Source organism: Macaca thibetana, chromosome 12, assembly GCF_024542745.1.
Source record: "Macaca thibetana thibetana isolate TM-01 chromosome 12, ASM2454274v1, whole genome shotgun sequence".
Classification (NCBI taxonomy): Eukaryota; Metazoa; Chordata; class Mammalia; order Primates; family Cercopithecidae; genus Macaca; species Macaca thibetana.
The window spans coordinates 21,197,170-21,220,984 of NC_065589.1; the positions used below are offsets into that span (position 1 = coordinate 21,197,170).

At 39.0% G+C, this 23,815-nt stretch overlaps 1 protein-coding gene across 1 annotated transcript in view; it reads left to right on the forward strand.

The window, feature by feature from the left end:
- EPHA4 (EPH receptor A4) overlaps positions 1 to 22,065 on the forward strand; it is a 156,946-nt gene extending 134,881 nt beyond the window's left edge. The window contains exons 13-19 of the mRNA XM_050752480.1: positions 3,513 to 3,574; positions 4,029 to 4,238; positions 6,381 to 6,530; positions 9,937 to 10,130; positions 13,451 to 13,606; positions 13,940 to 14,882; positions 19,555 to 22,065. Coding sequence (XP_050608437.1) covers positions 3,513 to 3,574; positions 4,029 to 4,238; positions 6,381 to 6,530; positions 9,937 to 10,130; positions 13,451 to 13,606; positions 13,940 to 14,054 — 887 coding nt within the window. The 3' untranslated portion in view covers positions 14,055 to 14,882; positions 19,555 to 22,065. The remainder of the gene's footprint in view (positions 1 to 3,512; positions 3,575 to 4,028; positions 4,239 to 6,380; positions 6,531 to 9,936; positions 10,131 to 13,450; positions 13,607 to 13,939; positions 14,883 to 19,554) is intronic.
- The last annotated feature ends 1,750 nt before the right edge of the window (positions 22,066 to 23,815 follow it).

The window sequence follows — 23,815 nt, forward strand, 5'->3', positions numbered from 1 at the left end:
GAGGTCCTCAAACATAAATGAGAATCTTCTGGAAAGCTTGTTAGGACAGTTTCTTGGGCCTCTTCCTCAGAGGTTTGATTCAGCAGGTGGTGTGCAGCCCGTAAGTTTGGAGGGCTAGAGAGCTCACCACAGGTGAAGCCAGTGCTGCTAGTATGGGAATCGCACTTTGAGAACCACTGGACTGGGGACAAACGACCGCATACCAGCTCTGCTGCTACTACAGCTTGTGACCTTGGACTGCTTGTTCAATCTTTCTGTTTCAGTTTTCTCATCTGTAAAATGGAGGTAAAAAGAGCATTTGCCTTATAAGGTTATTTTTGGGATGAAATAGAGTATTTTGGGTGGTTAGCACAATAGCAAATTTTTTCAGAAAAAAACCTCATATGTGTTCAATGGTGCTATTATGTCTTAAGAAGTAGGTACATCTTTCCCCATCTTCAGAATCTTTAAAAAAAAAAACCAAACAAACAAAAAAAAAAGGAACCTTGATGTGAAGGATATATAATTTTCTGCCTGAGGTGAAGGCTATAATTAGCATAGAATAGCTCTATTTGCTTTTTGAGATTAGTTTTACAGACAGGATATTTTTCTGTTGCCTGTGGCCTTCAGGGCCGCCCAGAGTCCTTCACTACTTTAATTAAAAGATAACATTCCCTTTAAATACTTTTGCAGGTCCATTTTCTAAAAAGGAGGCTCTGTTCAGCTTAGGGTGTTTTTCCTGTCGCAGACAGTGATTTTCCTAGCACCTCTGCAGAAGAGAGAAGAAACAGGGGATCTTTGTATTAAAGTCCCACCGCGCCTCTAAAACGCGTAGCTATTACAGCTGTAACTGTTATAAACGACTGGATGCATTTGCATAATGCAGTTGTCACTGAATTAAAATGATTTAAAATTTCTACTGGAGAAGCTATTCCCTTCCCCCACCCCTCTCCTCCCCACTGCATCCCTGCCTAGTGGAGGGAAGGAGACTCCTCTATCCAAGAGCCCAGCCCAGGCCTATTTTATAAGCCCCTCTGCTTATGGAGACATTCGTCTTTATTTCTCTTGTAGAGCTCATAAAGGTTCTGACAAATGGATACTTTTAATAAACAGAAAAAGGAATGCAGAAAAATTGTGAAGATGGTGCCAAGAGTCCGACTAGGGAGGTGTGAGGGTGAAAGGGTAGAGTGGAAGCGTGTGAATTCATTACCAGCAGTTACTTGAGTAACTTTTGAAATTGGCAGGAGGACCATAAATTCGCCGCATGACCCTTGCTTTTGGATCCTCTCCTGTAGTCTCCACAGCTCCAGAGGGATCTGGTGAAATGCAAGGAGGTGTTAATGCACAGCCATGAGAGGCTGCCCTTTCTCATTAGTTGACAAAGTATCTTTTGATTGAGGCAGTTGATTAAAACTCATTTAGGCACATTTGTTCTGTCAGAAGACTATGGTCACAAGCTGAACTCGGTGACTAGCGCCTGGAATCCCAGCTACTCAAGAGGCTGTGGCAGGAGGAGCCCTTGAGCCCAGGAGTTCAAGGCTGCAGTGAGCTATGATCCTGTCACTGCACTCTAGCTTGGGCCACAGAGCCAGACTCTGTCTCTTAAAAAAAAAAAAAAAAAAAATTTTTTTTTTTTTTTTTTAAGTAGAAAACCGTGGTCACACATGTAGAGGGTAAATGAATCTGAGAACTAAGCATTTCCTATTTATATTGATAGAGGATCGGCAAGCACACCCCTGCCGGCAAAGAGAAAAGACTTAAAAGTGATTTTATTCACCTTTGGTCTGCACCAAGATTCCCACTTTTTCTACCAGCCTTCTTTCCTCACTTGAAAATAACATGTCCATGGTACTGTTTTCTAATACAAAAGTGTTTGCCTCTGAGTGATTTCTTAGACACAACATCAAAAACTCAAGGAATCAAGAAATATCACAAATTGATATATTGGACTTCATGGAATTAAAAACGCACTCTTCAACACTTTTGCCCCTAAAGTGAAAAATTTCCCCATTCTCTATATGCCAGAAATTATAAGCTGATGGAATCACTGGGTGGAAAATGTATTTCGTTAGAATAATCATGGGTGCTTTTCAGCGGTGAAATATTTTAGCCCATTTTTGTAGACTGAAGTCTAAATAAAATAAAATAATATTTTTTGGTGTATCAAACTGACATTTCATTTTCTCCCAAAGGAATATTTTAGGGACCTGTTTTATCCTTCTCTTAGGAAAAAAAAAAATTCATGATTCCCACCCTCCACTCCACAATAATACCCTTTAGAAAGAAGGAATTTCAGACCTTGAGCTCATTGCCTGTGCAGGAAAGTAAAGAATGATTCTTATGTCCTAAAGTCCTCAGAAAGAGGAGTTCAGTGAAAATCTTGTTTCCACCTCATTCTGCTCAGAGCTTAAAATCATTTTTATTTCTTTGCGGAATGGGGGGAACCAGAATGTTCTAGTATTGAATTTAAATTCCTGTCTCAGATGAAATAATTTACTGAACCTTTCCTTTGACTGTTCTGGGTTTTTTTGTTTGTTTGTTTTTTGAGGTAGGCAGTTTAAAGAATCAGACCAAAGCAAGTTTATTCATAGCTAGGGAAAGTGAAGAGAAAGGACAAAGCCCCTGAGCTGAGCAAGACAGTGGAGAGAAGTTGCATGCTTGTTTGTTTGTTGTTGTTGTTGTTGCATGCTTGTTTGTTTGTTGTTGTTGTTGTTGTTGTTTGAGACATAGTCTTGGTATCGTTGCCCAGGCTGGAGTGTATTGACGCCATCTTGGCTCACTGCAACCTCCGCCTCCCAGGTTCAAGCAATTCTCCTGCCTCAGCCTCCTGAGTAGCGGCATTACAGTCTCCTGCCACCACGCCCAGCTATTTTTTTTTTTTTTTTTTTTTTTTATTTTTAGTAGAAACGGGGTTTCACCATGTTGGCCAGGCTGGTCTCAAACTCCTGACCTCAGACGATCCTCCAGCCTTGGCCTCCCAAAGTGCTGGGATTACAGGCGTGAGCTACCGAACCCGGCTGCATGCCTGGTTTTAAGATGTGTCTGGATAAGGAAGGATTCAACATAGCCACTGCTCCCTGAAACACGGATTTCTCTAAATAAAGAAAAGAAGTTGATCTGCCTATTGATGTCCTTAGCTTCTTACAAGTGGCTCTTCTGGGGACAAAATAAATTAATTATCCTAAAGATTATTTTGGCATTGAAACAGGCCCTCCCATTTATCATTTTCCCCTTTTGCTTGAGAGAGCAATTATCCATTCATGTTGCTCCCTGGATACGAGAGGCCACTTTAGTTAAAGACCTTGTCAACAAGCCACCCAAAGGGTTAACTATCCAGATGGAATTTAAACCTACTCGTCCTTTTAATATTTCATTCCTAGCTCCCCACAGCTGAGGCATAAGCTTGGCTTATTTTAATTAAATTAGATCACACAAGACAGGTGTCTTGGCAGTAAAATTGTGCACAGCCCATTTTTATCTCATTAACTGCAGTGCTCATCAAAGGTTTGTGTTTTTCTTTCTGAAAACTCTAGGTAAACCAGTAATGATCATAACAGAGTACATGGAGAATGGCTCCTTGGATGCATTCCTCAGGGTATGTGACTACTTTATATTAAACCTAAGAATGTTGGTATTTGGAAGACTCCTAACAGAGTCCTTGTATTCGTTCTGTTCGGTGGTATTCGTGGATTTTTTTAAAATGGGGCAAAGAAAGAAGAGGAGAAATCGAGAATGATGTGATTTTTAAGGCTATTAAATAATCCGTGTTCAACAAGGGTAGTTTTTGATTTATTCCTGTAATGTGGAGCTGTTTGAGCCATAGATTCATTACAGTTGGATAATTTCCATCTGTCACAGGAAGCAAACCCAGCTCCTAGGGTCCAGTCTGCTACTGAATTAGTGACTTTGGTCAGAAGGGCCTGGAAATCATGTTGAGTTTCACTGCATACCGGATACAGATATCCAAAAAGATCCAAGTAATAAATGCTTGGTGAGAATTAATTTGGCCTAATGGTAATGGGATTGTTCCTCACTCCTTTTCTATGCAGAAAAATGATGGCAGATTTACAGTCATTCAGCTGGTGGGCATGCTTCGTGGCATTGGGTCTGGGATGAAGTATTTATCTGATATGAGCTATGTGCATCGTGATCTGGCCGCACGGAACATCCTGGTGAACAGCAACTTGGTCTGCAAAGTGTCTGATTTTGGCATGTCCCGAGTGCTTGAGGATGATCCGGAAGCAGCTTACACTACCAGGGTAAGAAAGATTGGTGACATCTGGGCTTTCACTCTGGTGAAACTGTTCTTCTCTTCTCACTTTGAGATTGAAGCCCTTTGTAATTCTTTTATTTCTTAAGTTTTCTCATGCCTCGAAGCCTCCTCGTATTGCTGTGTCCATTTTTAAACCATGTTTCCAAGAAAAGAGGGATTTTGAAGCTGACCCTAGATGATGACAATATTAACAGCCACAAACTAGAAGCAAAATGAATTATCTTTCCCTCTGTGTTTTTTGGGGGGGGCAGTGGGGAGAAAGTGTTAATGAACAATAAGGCGGTGTCTTAAATAAAAATGAGCTAACTGAGAAGCAAGCATTAAGGATCAGTTTATACAACAAATGATCAATTACTGAGAAAATCAGGAGGTAGCTTTGCTTATTTATTTTTTTGCACTTGTACTTGCCTGCTGTCTTCCTAATCTTTCTTCCTTTTTGTTGTTTTTGTTTTTGTTTTAGATTTTGTATTTGCCTTTTTTCTATTCTTTAAAAAAATCCTTATTCTAAATGAGACAAAGCAATGCTTCTAGTTGGTTGGCTACCAAATCTCAGAATGTATATACAGGATTTATAAAACATTTATACCATGCAAGGTTTTCTAGTATCTAATGGCCTTCATTTTACCACTGCTAGATAAGCGGGGATTAAGACACAGTTACGAGTTTTAAGTACACAGTTAATGGCTGTGCTATCTTAGCTCCACTATCTGAATATAAAATACTAATGGAATAAACACAGAATCATAAAACAGTTATTGGCCATTAACACTGACACTGTTAAAATCAACACGAAGCTGACAGTTACCAGCCATTTTCCCCTTTTAGCACTCCTCATTTTTGCATCTGCAGTCCCAAGCAATGGGGGTTTTTTGTTGTTGTTTGGTTGGTTGGCTGGCTGAGCCTTTTATTTTGTCGGGGGGATCAGGGGGTATAGTATTCTATTTCTTTGGCTCCAATTCTGATTCTTATGCTTGTCCTCTTTTGAATTCCAAGTCCATTCATTTAGAAAAGAATACATCTTTGTGAATGTTGAAGATCTTTTATTTTTTCCCAGTAGTTGGAGAAAGAAAAGTTAAAGGAGGCTTCTAGAATGATACATTTACATAGATAAAACCTTAGACAAATATTTAAGCAGGGGGGGAATGCAGTACAAGTGTCCTGTGTGTAACAAGGATGAATGCAATACACTGGGTGTTCAGAGTTCACTGCAATGTATCAAAGCAATTTCCAGTACAATTTATTGTCCTGTTTCCTAGCCCTACCTAATAAAGCAAAGAAAACTTTTAAATGATGGCCCTGGGGATACCTCAAGGGTCTGAATTAGACTTGAATTAATTTCCCCAGGTGGAACCCTAGGACATTGAAAACCTGACTGAAAATACCTTAAACATAAGCATAAACAAACAAGACTTTTGAGGCAAAAAAAAAAAAAAAAAAAAAAAAAAAAAGTGCATTTTGAAACTTTTCCTGGGTAATATTCACTTGCTTTACCATTTTACAAGTCTTTTTTTTTTTTTTTTTAATTTAATAACAACTAAAATCCTGTCCTTACTCCATTAAAGTCAGTAATAGCTCTAGTGTCTGGTATTATTTGGCTTTCTCTAAAGACCTATTTATCATATCATCCCCTAGCTATTGGGCATATTTCTCATGCTGTATAAGGGGAGGTGGACTTGTGTTGGATAGAAATGTTCATATTTAAATTCCTTCATTCATGATTTTTGAAGCAGTATTAAGCATTGCCTTCCTTTGTGCTCCCGGGTGAAAGAATCCAACAAAAAAATCAAACAGATGTCAGCTACATATCATTGATACCCCGTGGATAACATGTATTTTGTAAAACCTGAGATTTCTTTTTTTCTAGAATATTGCCTTAAGCAGAGCTCAGATAATAGGTAGATTTTAAAAACATAATTAGATTACTTAGTCACTTCCCGGTGAGTAAAGAAAACATAGGAGAACTGTCTTAACCTGGAAGACTTGTGTTAAAATGAACAAGTGTCTTTTGTTTTGAGAGCTATCTCAAGAATGCTGTTGTCCTGCTTGGCTAGCAGGAACTACATTCAGAATCTAAAATGGCACATCAGTGATGTACTTAAGGAATAACTTATGGCTCAAATGTTCACAGGGTGGCAAGATTCCTATCCGGTGGACTGCGCCAGAAGCAATTGCCTATCGTAAATTCACATCAGCAAGTGATGTATGGAGCTATGGAATCGTTATGTGGGAAGTGATGTCGTACGGGGAGAGGCCCTACTGGGATATGTCCAATCAAGATGTAAGTCTCTATGTTCTGAAATATATTTTTTCACATTGAGATTCAGGAAGTTCTGCATTACTGTATGATGGAGTGAGCACGGGGTTTGAAATGATACATTAAACTCAAATTTCTTAATACAGATATATCTAGCAAGCTAGTTCAACATTATAACCAACGACTATTGATTTCAAGGACAAGAATTAAATGGCCTACATGGTACAGTATGGGAGATAGATACACACATAGATGCATGGATAAAAAATATGGGATGGTATTTTTACTTGGTGAACTTTCAAAACCAAAGTAAAACCAAATGAAACTGAATTTTAAGAAAATGCAAAGATTATGAAAAAATAAATTTCACGTATGATAAAACGGACATGAAAGGTTTATTGAAAGAAAACTAGTGAATATTTTAAAGCTGGCATCATTGTAATTAGAGCTCGCCCCTTGAGGACTCTAAAATAAAGCTTCACTCAATGACCCTTGGTAAATTATGCACATCCCTTTAAATGTACCATCTGGACTACTTTGTAAGGGAGTATCCACGATGACTGCAATTTCAGAAAAGGATTCAATAATGACACTAATAAGATTCCAGAGTAATAGAATTTAATTACAAACATCTCCAGTGAGAAAGAAAGAAAAAAAAAAAAGTAAATGAAAGCCCTAGATCAAGGGGTCTTCCTGGAACACGTTTTAGCTAATTCTGGAAAAGTTTACGTTAGTGCTGGAAAGATTGGGAATCATATTAAAATTAAATGGCTACCTATACTTTTTGAACTTGCCTAAATTTTTTATGTATGTGGTAGGCCATTATCAGAGAGGGTTTACAAATGCAAGGTATTCAGTTTATCAGTTTGAATTATATTTTGGAAACTTCTTTTCAATAATTATCTTTGTGGTGGAATGTTACCTATCCATCTGCTTTGTCTTCCTCCAACAACAGGAAGTTGCGCAGCCTTGACGGTTACAGCCAGGTGCGCTTAAGAAATAGCATGCAGGCTGCCTTATCAATTAAAGAATGTTTGGAGCAATAGAGAAAATGATGCACTCCGTGTCTGGTGGGGCAAAAAGAATTCTCTATGCTGAGCAGCCAGATTAAGGGGAATGGTAGTGTTCACATTGTATTATCTGTGAATTATAACAGAAGATTCTTAGCAGTTAGGAAGAAAGCAGCTAGCCTAAGTCATAGTAATTACAGGCTGGAAAAAGACTATGGAAGTGTGCATAGCATGTAATCTATTGCTTATATGATTATGTTATGCAGACGGCTTCTAGTAGCTTCTTATAGCCACGTTTGGATTCAGGTTAGAGACTCTCAGAGGGACAAAGACAAAAAACCTAAATGAGCAAATAGTAAATGTAGTTACTGTAATTATTTGATACTTAGGCTTTATTTTTCTTTACTGAAGTCATGACCAAATGTTCGTAAGAACAGAGAATCTAAAGATGTCAGTTTTTCCACCCTAAATATGTTCAGATCTGTAATTTTGGCAGTTTCTATATACATATACATTAAAACAGTTCTTTTGTTTTGAACTTTCAGTTCTCTGGCTTTATCCATGAAAAGGCATCTGAAGCCATTTCTTGCTCACAAATAATATTGATCTATTATTTGTCTCTGTGTTGGATTCTATGTAGAACAGGAATCAATAGGAAGTGTATCTGGAGAATTACTTTGATGTGTAGAATTAATTTGGCATATGGTAAATGGAGTGAAAGTAACTGTTGAAAATATGTCAAACTTAGCAAGTTTTTTGTTTGGTTTAATCCTCTGCCCCCCAAAATATTTAGCAGTAAACTGAGAAAATATGCTTTGCTAACCTATGAGCCATCTTCCAAGCTGGCAGTGGATAGGGAGCTTATGAAAGAGCATTAATCAGTCTGAGGGGTTATAACAATTTATGTTCCCCTGGCGTCAGCCCAATACTGCTTTCATTCTCCTCAATTCAGTGCAAAATGTTCTCATCAAGTCTAGAGTCAACACCATGCACCTGGAAAGATAAAAGAAACCCAGGTGATCAAACTGACGTAGTGTAATTGCTAGAAACAAATAGAATAAGGTTCAATAAGACAGCATAGAGAAGTCTGCTTTACAAAGAAAAGTAGGTGATACTGATACATGATATTGGCAAAATACATAGGAGAAATAGGATCAGAGGGCTCAATAAATCACAAGATGATTTGTTAAACTGAAACAGTGCTGTAATTAAGAAGACCACAGTCATACTAATCCAAAGACACTGGACCCAACAGACTGTTTTCTGTCGAAGGCCAATTTCTGAGCAGTCAGGCAGCTATCATGTTGATAGAAAGAAAAATAAATGGAGTGATTTAAAGCAAATAAAATGTTTAGACTCCCAAACAAATAAAAGCACCTCCAGAATCTCAGAGGATATCCATAAACAAAGATAATGAGTAGCCAAAAAGCTGTGAAGTAATTCTCTATAAATTTGGTATGTCCTACCATATTACTTTATTGGAATTTATACCCCAAAGTGGGGGGAGGATGTTAGGGAAAAGTCTATAAGAAAATAATTTAATGCCTGTGAAGACAGATGAGAAAAATTAGAATTAGCAAAGAGACTGTTGAATGAGTTATTGATGACTTACTAGGCAAGTAGACTGCTCTGGGCACTTTCGATGGTCTTCGCCAATAAGACAATTATCATCTACCATTGTAGCTTCCTTCCTTAGATGTGAGAGGGTCTCCTTCAAAATGTAAATGCCCCAAAAGAAGGAATTTTTTACATTGTTTTTTACTTTTTTTAAAAAAAATCTACTTACTAACACCTTTAACAGGGTCGACTGACAGCCAACTGAGACTAAGAAAGAAATTCAGAATTGGTGTCTAGGGGTAAAATAATCCAAAAGAAAAAATGGCTGGGCATCTGGACTTGGACTCTGGTGTTGACCCACTAGCTGTCTATGTAAGAGGATGGGGGCTTAAAAGGATGCAAAGAAAATTCCATTTTGGAGACAGCTATTAATTGCTTCCCAAGGGAGGTCTTTAGCACTATGTCAGAGTCTCTTTTGCTAAGAGTGTTTAGGTGTGCTAATGTTGAAGAGCAGAATGGAGTGGGGCAGGGGACTGGAGGCAGGGGGCAGGGCCATGTGATCTCTGAGGGCCATCACCAAAATTGACACCACATTGCAGATCTGATTGGGCTCTAGCCACTTGGGAACATTGGTGATTGATGCGTCTTCCCTTTAGAGTACATTTCATAGCAACAGCTGGCTTCCCTCTCCTGTTGCCAGTGATACTCAGGTCTAGCTTTGGCTCATGTGAAGGAGTTGGAGCTGTTCCCAGGCTCCAGCTTGCTGGCAGCTTCATGCACAAGAAACATGCCAGTCAGAAGGGTGAACCTTGAATAGCAGCTTTGCCTGGCAGCTTAACGTACGATCCTGTTGTCTTCCATAGGTGATTAAAGCCATTGAGGAAGGCTATCGGTTACCCCCTCCAATGGACTGCCCCATTGCACTCCACCAGCTGATGCTAGACTGCTGGCAGAAGGAGAGAAGCGACAGGCCTAAATTTGGGCAGATTGTCAACATGTTGGACAAACTCATCCGCAACCCCAACAGCTTGAAGAGGACAGGGACGGAGAGCTCCAGGTCAGCCATGCTTACTTAATAGTGACGTATGAAAGAACACGTTAGAGGAGGCAGGCAAGTGGTGACTCACTTAAATTCCTGCCTTTTCATCAGAGGCCAGTTCACGGCTCTCTGCAAACTGGGTGGCTTCTTTCTCAATTAGTACAGTATTTAAGGTAGTTCTGTTCAGCATTTTGAATAACTTAATACCTGTCAGGCATCAAATAGTTATAAGGAAAAAGCTTTAAAAAGTAATAATAGCAAAGAAATAACTGAAGTGCCTATTTTAGGATGCCAGACCTGAAATTTAGGAAGAGGGATGAAATGTACTTTTAGAAGATGTTCAGATCAGCTATATTTTGAAATGGGGCAGAAACATTGGAATAGTAAGAAATAAAGATTAGAAGACAGGTCTCTAAGCACAGCAATTTTAAGTTGACTTATAAAGTGTTAATTGTAAGAAAGAGATTCATTAATTTTCAGTTCTTCTGGTTTCCCTTTTCTGAGTCTTTCAGAGTAGGAGGAAACAGGGCCAAGATAGGAAATGATTGAGTTACAAAGCATGCAGATGAATGTTTGGGAATGATTTTAAAGACCAAAATGATTGGACCACCTAAAAGAGGTACTTATCTTCTTGGAATGAGCAAAATGAAGAAGCATATCAGTCTGTAGAGAACATAAAGATACTGTAAGTCCTACAAGTTCAGTGAGGACTTTCTATATGGAGAATGGACTTTACTGGTATAAGATTCGGGATATCTACATATCAGTAGTCTCTTCTGAAAGGGTGTCGACCATCTTTATCAGTTAAATAATTTTAGAATACAGGCATAATAGACCAGGTGACTCAGGCCTGCGAGAGGTGAGACACTCACTCATCTCCAAATCTGGGCTCCTCACAGGCTTCTGTTTCATCATGATCCTGTGTTAAAAATAGGACATTTTCTCCCACAGTATTTAAGCCCTTCCGATCTTTGCAGGCCCTGTGGTGTTCTCCTCTCATCTTTCTCCTGAAAACTTAGACTAAAGATCCTAGAAGAGAAGGAGTACACATTACGTGGAAAAAAAAAAAAAAGAGAGAACTGTGGAATAGATAGTAGAGATACCCGATATTCTCCTCCAGGTTTTCAAATCCCTGTCATTAGCCACTACACAAAATTCTCAATGGTCTAGCTCTTTTCAGAGAAAACTGAAAAGGATTGAATTAACATTTCACCTCTGCCACTTGGTCACTATGTGAACTAAAAAATAAAAAAAGTCTCCTACTATTGTGAGGCTATTTCTTGTTCTTCTGTTCTCCAAGAGGGTGAAATAGATGACTATAAGGCCTCCTTTCCAGATCCAGCTGACTTCTCTTCCACCTTTTAGATCTTCAGCACCAGAGCCCATGTATTTTTTCTGAGGGTCCATTCAAGGCCAGTTTTATGGTGTTTGGTACTTCTTCTGTTAGCATAAGTCATTCAACCACTCTTACCACATAGCATCTGCTTTGCCCCAAGGTACAAAACAAGTTGAGGTATTAGATACACTATTATCAGTTCTAAATTCTTTTCGCTGATGGTACTTAAATAGCTTTGAAGCTTATTATGGCTTACCTATAATGAGACGTAGTATAACATGGTATGTGACTCAGCACAAAATTAGGCTAATGTCATGGTGTGCCACCAAGAGCACAAAGGCTTCCAGAATAAGCTTCAGAACAACCCTTAAAATTATTGACATTGAGTGAAGATATTTTCATTGTAAGGTCGTTTTGACCTTGTCACTGCTCAGAGCCTACATCTTCCTCATTAACGCTTTTGACTTAAAGTCAGAAGTAAATGCAAACTATTGGCTTTTGTCTAATAACAAATATTATTGCTTTATAGTGACACTCAATTAAATGTCCAAAATTCTATGTGGTAACATTTGTTATTGACTCAAAATTGAAAGAATAATTACATTTTGATTCTTTTTGCTATAAACATTTACAGAATTGTACTTAGAAAATCAAATTCATATTGAAATAATGGACACAAAAGAAAGATTACAATGGCAAGGTATTATTTGGACATGAAACTGATTGATAAAAAACATGTCTTTGTTAAAATATTTATATAAAAAATACAAATCAAGTCGATTTAGATGAAAATTAAAATGTAAAAAATCGAATTGGATTAATTCTGCTATGTAGAAAATTAAAGCATTATATTGACTTAATTTTGTTTTTACAAGGAAAGGGTTTATTGGTTGAAAATTTAGTAGTAATGATACAATTCTGATTTAAATGTTTGTACTTAAATATAGTATCACATTGAAAATCAGGTCAAAGTGTTAAGATCAAACACATTCTGTAATTTTTAGGGAAAACAAGTTCAAAAACTATGACTTAACAAGTAGCAGTATTTTTCTACAGGTTATTATAATAAAGGTAGTATAAAATGCCCCCATGAAGCCCTACTCTGATTATTAAGCAATTGGATGATGAGGATGGCTAACTATAATTCTCTTAATAGTTTTTATTAGTAAATGATTTTTTATGTGTCAATATCATTAGGAAAGGTAGAATTCCTACCTGTAATTGCTTGTGACAGTGACCTAATAGAAAACACCTGGCCTAAGAAATGAGTAAACTAATAAATAAGTTAATAAGAAGTGCTTTGAATTTGTTGAAATCATTATTCAGGAACCCCAGCAAGGGAATACGAGAAGCACATTCCGCAATCCAAACAGTGATCAAAGTGGCCATTCTTCTGCCAGCCTTGGCACTTGTGCTGGTCAGGCATGGGTTGATTAAAGAGGGGATTAACTCCCTGCTGTCCCAAGTTTGTTTGAATGCCCCAAGTCTGCCTGCAGACCTGGCTGGAAGCATGCTGGACTTGAATTCTTGCTGTTTTCTCTGCTTCCATCCAGTCTGGCAGCTTGCAAGCTCGCAGTTTTCCTTACTCATACTTCACTAGGGTTTCCATAGTTGCTGAACGAAAGTCTGTAATATTCAGTGCTGGCAGGGATTGGACTCTTTCTGCAAAGACTGAACAGGTTTCAGCCATGAGGGCTCTCCCAGTCTTCACCCCAGGCTTGGGTGTTAAAAGACCTGCTATGAGCATGAATGCCCTCAGAGGGCCACATAAAACAAGCGCAGGAAATAGAATTAAGAACAAATAGGATGATTGATATATGCTTTAGCAGCTTTGTGAAATTAAGAGCAAAATATCGCATGGTTACATTTAACAACAGTTGTTCCATTTAAAACCTTCTCTTAGCTTTTTGGTTCTCCTTGCCTAATTTGAGGCAATCAGATTTCAGTCTTCTTGTCTCTCTGGTAGCTCCATTCTGCTTATATTTTCTTGTTCTGTTTCTAGACCTAACACTGCCTTGTTGGATCCAAGCTCCCCTGAATTCTCTGCTGTGGTATCAGTGGGCGATTGGCTCCAGGCCATTAAAATGGACCGGTATAAGGATAACTTCACAGCTGCCGGTTATACCACACTAGAGGCTGTGGTGCACGTGAACCAGGAGTAAGTACTCAACGATGTAACACGAAAGGGTAAATCTAGATTTAATAGTATTTTCTTTTTTTTTGCTTTGAGCTGCATAATCATCCTACTCATTTAAAAAAAAGCAAAAACAAACTGGAATGCCTCTCGTTTTGATTGAGTGTAATTTTACACAGCCTCTATAAAGTAGCTACATTGTTGCATTAAATTGCTTAATGAAACTTTTTAATACACCTGCCTTGTCGTGCTGTATTAATTGTGGCTGATTCAAATGTGTGTCTGCATGAAGCCCTAGAAAAGAGACTGTCAGCCCCCATGACTTTTTCTGTCCCTCTTTTGTCGCCCTATGTACAGGGACCTGGCAAGAATTGGTATCACAGCCATCACGCACCAGAATAAGATTCTGAGCAGCGTCCAGGCAATGCGAACCCAAATGCAGCAGATGCACGGCAGAATGGTTCCTGTCTGAGCCAGTACTGAATAAACTCAAAACTCTTGAAATTAGTTTACCTCATCCATGCACTTTAATTGAAGAACTGCACTTTTTTTACTTCGTCTTCGCCCTCTGAAATTAAAGAAATTTAAAAAAATGTCTGCAGCGTTGCTTGGTGTACAGATTGCTGAACCTGTGGGGCTTACAGAAATGACTGCCGGTCATCTGAATTAGACCTGGAACAAATCGTTTCTCAGAAGTACTTTTCTGTTCATCACCAGTCTGTAAAATACATGTACCTATAGAAATAGAACACTGCCTCCGAGTTTTGATGCTGTATCTGCTGCCGGACACTGAGCTTCTGAGACATCCTTGATTCTCTCTCCATGTGGAATTACAACCATTGTATTTTGTTTGTGGCATAAATTACAGTCATCTCTCTTTCACTGGAATGAAGACCATGCCCAGGAACATGTTTTAAGGACTCAGCTGTGGCTTTTAGGGCTTGGTTCATACCATGGGGGAAAAAACATCCTAGGAGAAAGCGACGTGGCTCATTAGTGTTGCCTCTTCAGTGCTCAAGCCACCTGGTGAATTCCTATGACGCAGGGGGCTGGAAAGAAAGGGAAAGTGGATTTAAAAAAAAAAAATATATATATATATATATATACACAAAAAACCAAGCCCCATAATCCCTAACTGGACAAATGAGGTCTGTTTCTTTGGGCCTGAGGCTGTGCCATATAAAGTCTTGTTTTAGGACTCTACAAACTTGTCCTATCTTATGGATAGTGGGCTGTGACAATCTGGAATAGAGAACGTTCACACTTCGCTCCTTTAAAGGAGGGACCCCAGATCTGCAAGGTAAGTCCAAAAACCGAGAATGAATTTTTCTCCAGTGAAAACTTCTTTCGTGTTTTAAACTGGATCTCATTCGAAATACTGAAAACAGAAAAATACTCTCTCACGTCTCTCAGGTTGTGTCGATGTTTTTTGGGATTTCAGTCCTTTTATGACAGTGAAAGAGGAGACCAAACACAGTGTGGTTTCCCTGCTATTCTTCTGGGGAGAAGTGACATATGAACCAGATGAGGTCAGGCTCTGAGGGATGGTCCTAGACACTCGCTGGCTGTTGGCTGTGTGCTTTCCATCACGAAGGGCTCCTCCTGTCCTTTGGTGCCATTCATTCATGGCACACATATTTATTGAGTATCTTCTGGGCACCAGGCAGCAAATACAGGAGTCTTCCTCTCTCCTTTGGAGAGTTTACCTCAGTGGAGAAGTACTGGGGAGATTTTTCCATTAGCCTCATTTTCTCTCCTGCTCCAGGAAACTCTGTCCCCAAACAGGGCCAAAGAGGATTTACCAAGATGCCAGTGGTAAGACTTGGAACTCGCCTTGGCTTCCTCATGATCAGAAAGTTGACCTACTGAAAAATGCACTGCACATCATGAACCTATTAGCTTGCAATGCTTCTATTTTTACATCCCGGCATTGAGTTTGTTCATTCCTAGAAGCAAAGGACATAACTTTGGACTGGACACATTTTAACTTTTCTTTTTTTTTTTTTTTTTTTGAGTTATTTCATTTTTATCACTTTTAAACAAGAGTTGCTGATTTTAACGACCTTTTTTTTCCCCTTGGTTGTATCCTGAAAGCTATTTCTTATAGAGCAAGGAATGTTAAATTTGATGCTGTCAAATCATGACAGTTTAGTAAAAACCTTTTTTGCAACATGAGTTGTAAAAGCTTTTCTGTTCAGAAGGAATGTGAAATTTGTTTTTAAAACTACTCCAACAATTTTTGTTTTATCACCACTTTTGCAAAAGTCTAGGAGTTCTGGATATTCGTGTTAAAAGCTGAAAAATATAGGACTTTTTTTTTTTTTTGCTTGGTTGGTAAAAAAATAATAATAATTATTACTATTATTATTTAAGACAGAGTCTCACTCTGTTGCCCAGGCTGGAGTGCGGTGGGGCAGTCTTGGCTCACTGCAACGTTGGCCTCCTGGGTTCAAACAATTCTGCCTCAGCCTCCTGAGTAGCTGGGGTTACAGGCACCCACCACCCACGCCTGGCTAATTTTTGTATTTTTGGTAGAAACAGGGTTTCACCACATTGACCCAGCTGGTCTCGAACTCTTGACCTCAGACGGTCCACCTGCCTGGGCCTCCCAGAGCATCAGCCACTGCGCCCAGCTGGCATTATATTTTAACTACAATAGAATGTTACCTTGCATACATGGAATAATTAAAAGTTTTTTTTTTTTTTCTTAAAGTCAACAACTTAAGACAAGGTGTTTTCTAAACACTGAACATATTAAAAGCAGACCATTTCAAAAGAGAACAAGTCCATTCTGAAATAGCCTAACAAATTAACATTATATACTATGCTGGTGGTGTTTTGTTCCTGCTCAGCAGGTATTTCTGTAAATGAAGTAATCAGGGAAGGATCAAAAGAGAGGTGAAGTATGAAATCTTATTTTATTCAAAGGTCGCCTTCTGAATCTTAAAAATTTCAACATATGCATATATTAGAGTCAAGGCCAATGCAAAGGCCAGAAAAGGACTTTCCAAGTGCCTTAAATAATATCCAGCAACAGTAAAAGTGTTAACTCTCTCCACTGCCTCCATGAAGTTTTAGAAGAGAAATGTGAGAACAATAGGAATGATGCATTGTTTCCCAGGGCACAGAGCCAGACTCTGGCATCCGGACAGCTATGGATTCTGAAGCCAACTGAAATGTTGACACTGGGAAATTCGCTCCACTTTTCTTTATAACTCCGTTCCTCCACCTGGAAATTAGAGAGATAATGATACCTTAATAATAACACCTTTCCTAATGCATGGTGGTGTTGCAAGTGTGTATGAAATATTCTTAAGTGAAACGCGGTGAGTTCCACAGAAGAAAGGTGCACTTCTTCCTCCAACATTGTCCAAGTATTATTCATCTGTCTTTCACTTGTGACCCCAATTGTTTTATTACAACATGCCAGAGTGGGGTGAAATGAAGTTCAGTGGTAGGGGGGGTCATGCAGTGAAGCTTCTTCACTTAAATGGATTTATGAGAGTTTGGAGGTAAATACATATTTATACAATGGTGGTAGACCTTTCAAGTTATGCTGGCAGGATAAACAGGCATTATTTAGCCTTGACATTTATAAAATTATTGTTTTGTAATGGGAAAGACAGTGATACACACAAGTAAAATTCTGTTGCAATGAAAAGAACTGGATGGTAAAGACATTTGGATGTCGTCACAACTGACTCAAAGGAACAAGCCTTTGTTTATTTAGTCACAATGAATTATCTTTAACTCATGACCCTACGTAGACCACATGCTTTGTCTGGTCTCTGTTTAAGAAATTTCCCATGTTAAAGGAGTTGCCTGAATTCAATGGTGAGGAGAAGGCTCATTTCACTCAACTCTTATCCTGGCATTAAGTAGGTACAAGTCTTCACATTCCCATACGTCTCACTTCAAATGTCCAATCATTTTTGCATACACACAAGTCCCCAAATTGTCCACTTAATATTACAAATGTGTTTAAGTAATATCTATTGATATCCAGATGTTAAGTGGAGAAGGAATTGGCAGACTGAAAGGCAACACATGTTTATGAGACCATTCTTTCTCCTCTAAGAATTTCTAGTAGCAACAGAAACCATCACCAACCTTGTGTGTCCATAGGATGTGGAATACACTCTAGAGTTTTAAGATCATATTCATGTTCTCTTCATACTTCAAATACCTGCCTACCTGATGAAATTCCTGCACATTCAGGTTTCAAAAACTACATTTGATGGACTTGACTGATTTCCAGAGAGGAAATAGTTAGAAAGTAGATTTGATGACTTTTCTGTCATTTTTACATAATTGTCAAAATGAACAGCCTTAGTGGCTAACAAATGGCTTCTTCAAGGTGTGCGTAGTAATACCCTAACCCACATTTATAATTTTAAATTGCTTAAATAAAATTTGTTTCTGGATAACTTATGAGCAAACTTTCCTTCCTTCCTTCCTTCCTTCCTTCCTTCCTTCCTTCCTTCCTTCCTTCCTTCCTTCCTTCCTTCCTTCCCTCCCTCCCTCCCTCCCTCCCTCCCTCCCTCCCTCCCTCCCTCCCTCTCTCTCTCTCTCTCTCTCTCTCTCTCTCTCTCTCTTTCTTTCTTTCTTTCTTTCTTTCTTTCTTGAGACAGGGTCTCACTCAGTCGCCACTGGAGTGCAGTGGTGCAATCATGGCACCCGCAGCCTGTGTCTTCCAAGCCAAAGCAATCCTCCCACCTCAGCCTCCTGAGTAGCTGGGACCACAGGTGTGCACAACCATGTCTGGCTCATTTTTTTTTTTTTTTGGTAAAGATGAGATCTTGCTCTTTTGCCCAGGCTGGTCTCAAACTCTTGGACTCAAGCAGTCCTCCCTCCTTGGGCTCCCAAAGTGCTGGAATTACAGGTATGAGCTACAACACCTGGCCAGAAAACTATTTCTCTCTCTTTAAATAGACTAAAGTGTTTTCTACAATTTTAAATATGGTCATTTACCACAAAAAAATATATGTTATTCTCTACACGATAAATGTACACATATGCAAAACAAACAAGTGATTTGATAAAATAGGCAAAATAATCTATAAAAGTGCATTTTGGTCTAAATTACTGCCCTTTGATTGGGGCCACCAGCTGCTAAACATGGTCACTGTGGTGGGAGGTATAGTTCAATAAGTAATCTGGATAGTTGGTTGTTACAAATGAAAGAAGGGAACTTCCTTTGGTTTGAGTTGATTATTTGACAAATATATGGACAATGAGGAGCCACGATGATTCCATTGCTGTGTGCCAACCTTGTTCGATTCCAGGCTGATGTCTAGAATTCCAGCCTGAGGCGGATTAGTTCTTGGTATGCGGAAGGAGGCTTGAGCCTAGAAGACCTGTGTCATTGACAGAGCAAGTCTCTCCCTGTGTCCCGAGTTCCCTCTCTCCCGCCTGCTTACATGTAGAGAGTACAGCTCTTTCGCTGCGTTAGATACTTCAGTTTATCAGGAGTTACTCTCTTGTTAAGAAAAATAACCACTTTTTTTCACTTCTTAGTTTGCATTTTTCAATCATTATTGTTGACTATGGGTAGATTGTGAACTGAAACAAGTCAGGATTTTCATTTCATAGACAGGCCGTTCAACAGTGGTTAAAGCATAAATATCAACTAGAACTTTGTGGGGTCTAATCCCAGCCTTGCCACTCCAGAGGGTATGGCATTAGGCAGGGTACTTAGCCTCCTTGTGCTCAATTTCCTCATCCCTATACTGGAGGTAAGAATAGTGCCTATCTCAGAGTTGTAATTAAGCTGTTAGTAAACATTCTTTTTGTTTTTCTAATTGCTATTTTTCAGAAAAGGAAAGTATAGTTCGTGATCTCCCCACTGAACTGCTTTTACTGAAGAATACCAACTTCTGTGAACCTATATATTCCTTCTTACAATAGTGGTTGACAATTGGCTCACAGTGTTGGTTGACGTTTTGTCTAAAGTCTTGCTCTTTTATCTACAGGGAGTAGATTCTGCTATCTTGGCCTCACAGCCCTTCCTGTTGATTACAAAACCCATGGAAGAAAACAGAACACGCCCTTCTCAGTTCCGTCTAAATGTGTTTCTTCTACTTCAGTTACGCCAGTTCTGGGGCAAAGACACTGACGAAACAACACCTATACCTGAAAAAGAATAAATGTGTGACTTTCAAATCCCCTTTCCCAGTGAAAGAAACAGCAAACACTTCAGATTCAGCATCTGTTCTCCAGTTGCACTGAGGAATGCACTGTCTCACAGCACCAGCTCTGCAGAGCCCTTGCCCCCGGACTCTTTGCGGTTTTATTTATATGTATTTCCATATTTCATTCCTGTATGTCACTGCTGCATTGGTGTGGCAGCAAGTGACCAAATGCTACAGGTCTTACTATGGACACCAGGTCAGGTGCAACTACACAAAACAAAGCCAGTTCCATGAGCTGCCTATGATATGCATTGCGGAAGTAACATTTTACCCAGGGTGTGCCGTTGCAGTGATATAAATATATTTTTTTTCTTAGACTAAATATGAGCTGACTATCTCTTTTGATGTGTGTACATAGGTGTGAGTGTGTGTGTATGCGTGCGTGTCTGTGTGTGGATGTGTGGATGTGTGTAGCCTCATGCTTAGGACTACCCGTGAATGTTGTGGAATGCTACACCTGGAGAGTTCTAGTTTTCCACCGGTTTCAAGATGAAGAACCACATGATGCAGTGGACCTGGAGACCGTCCCCTTGGAAAGACAACCCAGAGATGTTCAGCATCCTGGATCTATACGTGTATTTTGTAGCCGTCACACTAACCTTAATAAGAATTCTACAGCTTTGGACAGAGGCATTTTCACCTTAATGGTGAAGTCATTGAAAATATAAATCCATTCAGGTGACAACCCATCGTCAAAATTACACATTCTGATTGAACTCATCTGAATCATCAGTTCCTCGACGGAGAGAGAGAAGGAGATGGAATGTGTTTGGTAACCCCAAATGGAGTACAAGTAGCCTTTGTTTTCCTGCATAAATGGACTTGTTGAATGCGAACAAATATATGCAATTCATATACTTTTGGAGATGAACGTAGATATGTGTGTCAGCTTTGAGATGGTGTGTCCTGGATTAATACTTTGTCTCCCAATATCACAGAAAAATGCATGCCAGTGACTCCTGAGGTTAAGGTCGTTGGGATGAAATGGCCTCAGGCAATTTCAGATTCCCTAATTACCAGGAAAGTTCTACAGTAATTAATACGCAGCTAACTCCTATTGCCCTCACAAGAGCATCAGCCTTCTAGGATCAGAGCTCCGGAGTGTGAAGATTCAGTATTGATATAAGATAATGTATACCAAACTCCAGCCAACTTACTGCCATTTTTCATAATCTGAGTGGCTGCCTTGCTTATCCTAAGCTATGGTTGCAGAAACTGTGGCCATTTATATAAGCTATAACATCAAATCAGGGAAAAATGAGGAAAAAAAAATAGATTCTGAACCATTTATTGTTGAATAAGTAGAGAAAATCATCAATAAATATTTATTACATTCTGACAGGGTGTGTGGCATTGTATTCTATGCCAGAGTGACAAAGTTAATTCACCCCTTTGTGGGGACCTTAATATGTTTTTTAAGGGATGTGCCTATGCATTGATGCCTGAAACATATGTATAAAGAAATGAGGTTGAATCTCTGAACAGATCATCTTTTCCAGAGGTAAAGGTAGGAGGCCAACTTCAGGGTCTGGGTCTAGCCGTGAGCAAGCCCTGGCTGAGTGAGCTCTAATGCTAACTCATGTGCCGATCTCTAGAGCAGCGGGAAACTACCCCACTGCACCAAATCAAGTAGCTTCACCTTGTGTATGCAGGCCCCAAGTTATTTTTTAGCAATCTTACGAGTGAAATGTTCTGGTGTGTTGAAAAACGTTCTTATTTTAAAGAAAGGTTGCGCTCACTACACTGCTGGTGTGTGCGTTCTGAGACCTCTTGTATTCAATCTGTGAAGGATATGTGTATTAATCCGTACACCCGTATAGCCTCAATATTTGTCTGAAGACACTTAAATTCTGACCCGTAAAGGAAAGTTCTAGAAGCAATATTTTCACTTATTTAACATTCTCCAAACAACATCAAGCATTGATACACACTGAAGAGTGCATTTATTTTTTGTATCACTCTAAGTATGTTGGAATATGCAAGGACTGTGGTTAAAATTAGAATGTATAAGGCATATTATAATTTAGTTCATACTGAAAAAGAAATTAACAGAACATTGTTCGGTTCACACGTTCCAAAATTTGAGTGATTTCTTGAGTTAGACATAGATTTTCTATTTTGTTTTAATTTGTCAAGGTATTTTTCTTCCCTTCATGAACTTTAGGTACACATAACTTATGTCATTTATTTATGGTCTTTTATACCTAGTTTGTAAAATTGTAAAATAGCAAACTAAATGCAGAGAGTTTGCATTTGAAAATAATAAAGTAGTTGCCGTATACAACCCTGCAATCTGGTTGTCTCTTTTCAATAACTTTTGCTATATATACGGTGTGCCTAAATGAATTATTTGTTGTCATTTAATTAAAACAAAAAAGTCTTAAATTCCAATTGAGCATACTTAGAGGTTAAAAATTACTATCTTCTAAAGATTCTTCACCCTTGAGAACAATGCATTTGAAAATCTGACTTAGACCATTGTAATTAAGACTATAGACTTTGGTTGGCATTCAGGCTTCACCACTTACTAATTATACAGTCTAGGGCAAGTCTCTTAACTTCTCTCTGCCCATTTCCTTGCTTGTATGATAATTACAATGCAAGAGCTTTAAAAAGATTAAATATATTGAAACATTTAGCACAGCGTCTGACATCCAGCCAGAACTCAACAAATGGTGGTGATTCTCGGTACCTTTTTGATGATATAAACTTTCTGCTTCAATATCCCTAGTTTCCTCTCTTACATCCTTGTCACTGATTCAAACAACCAGTTACCCATCCTTGCCAGGTGCTTTCAACCTAGGATCCATGGATCCTTGAGGGTACATTGGTGCTCCAGCAGGTCCAGCAGCATCCCAGAAACTGAGCAATTGCCAGTTATTACATTTGTATATGTGCTTTGATGGGGAGGTTTTCAAAATTTCATCAAATTCTAAATTGATATGGGATATAAAAATATTAAGGACCACAGTTTTAAGGATTAATGCTCTCCTCGTGATGCTATTTCATTAAATTATCAATTGGCAAAGTACCTATTGATTGAACATCAGGTTTAAGTTTTATTTTAGTATCTCAGCTAAAGTCCCTAAGAGCATCTGGCTTCAAAGGGCAGGGGTGTGCCTTCAGTGTTACCAGCAGCATTGTAAAACATGGGTCTTAAAAAGAATTTCAGAACCTGGGTCATGTCTGGTTACTTTGTGTTTATGCCTTACTTAAGCTGCTCTCTAGAATCAACTATATTAATATGTATGGTAGTTGGTGGCATATTTGTGATTTGAAAGGGATCAGGTTTGGCATTTTCTCCCTCACTTGTTTAGCAAGACAGAATGTCAACCCACAAAGTATTTTTCCCTACATGTTCTAAAATGAGCTGGTAGGGTGGTATCAAAATTGCCGCATGTAATATTTTAAATATACTATTATTATTATTATTATTATTATCATTAGAGATGGAGTCTCATTCTGTTGCCCAGGCTGGAGTACACTGGCATGATCTCAGTTCACTGCAACCTCCACCTCCCGGGTCCAGGTGATTCTCCTGCCTCAGCCTCCCGAGTAGCTGGAACTACAGGTGCACATCACCACGCCCTGCTAATTTTTTTTATTTTTGGTAGAGACAGGGTCTCACCATGTTGGCCAGGCTGTTCTCAAGCTCCCGACCTCAGGTGATCCACCCGCCACATCTTCCCAAAGTGCTGGCATTACAGGCATGAGCCACCGCGCCCTGCCTAAATGTATAAATGTAAGGAGTACAGTGCAGTTTTGTTACATAGATATATTGCATAGTGGTGAAGTTTGAGCTTTTAGTAACCATCACCAAAAGAATGTACATTGTACCTATTAAGTAATTTCTTATCCCTCAGCCCCTTCTCACCCTCCTACCTTTCAGAGTCTCCAATGTCTATTTTTCCACACTCAATGTCCAGCCACATGTAAACTTAGTAGTAATTTTGAAATTGATTTTAGTGTAGTATAATGTCACATTTCATATTATTTGTGCTAATGAATGCAAGCTTCTAATAAATGACCCCATATTCTTAGT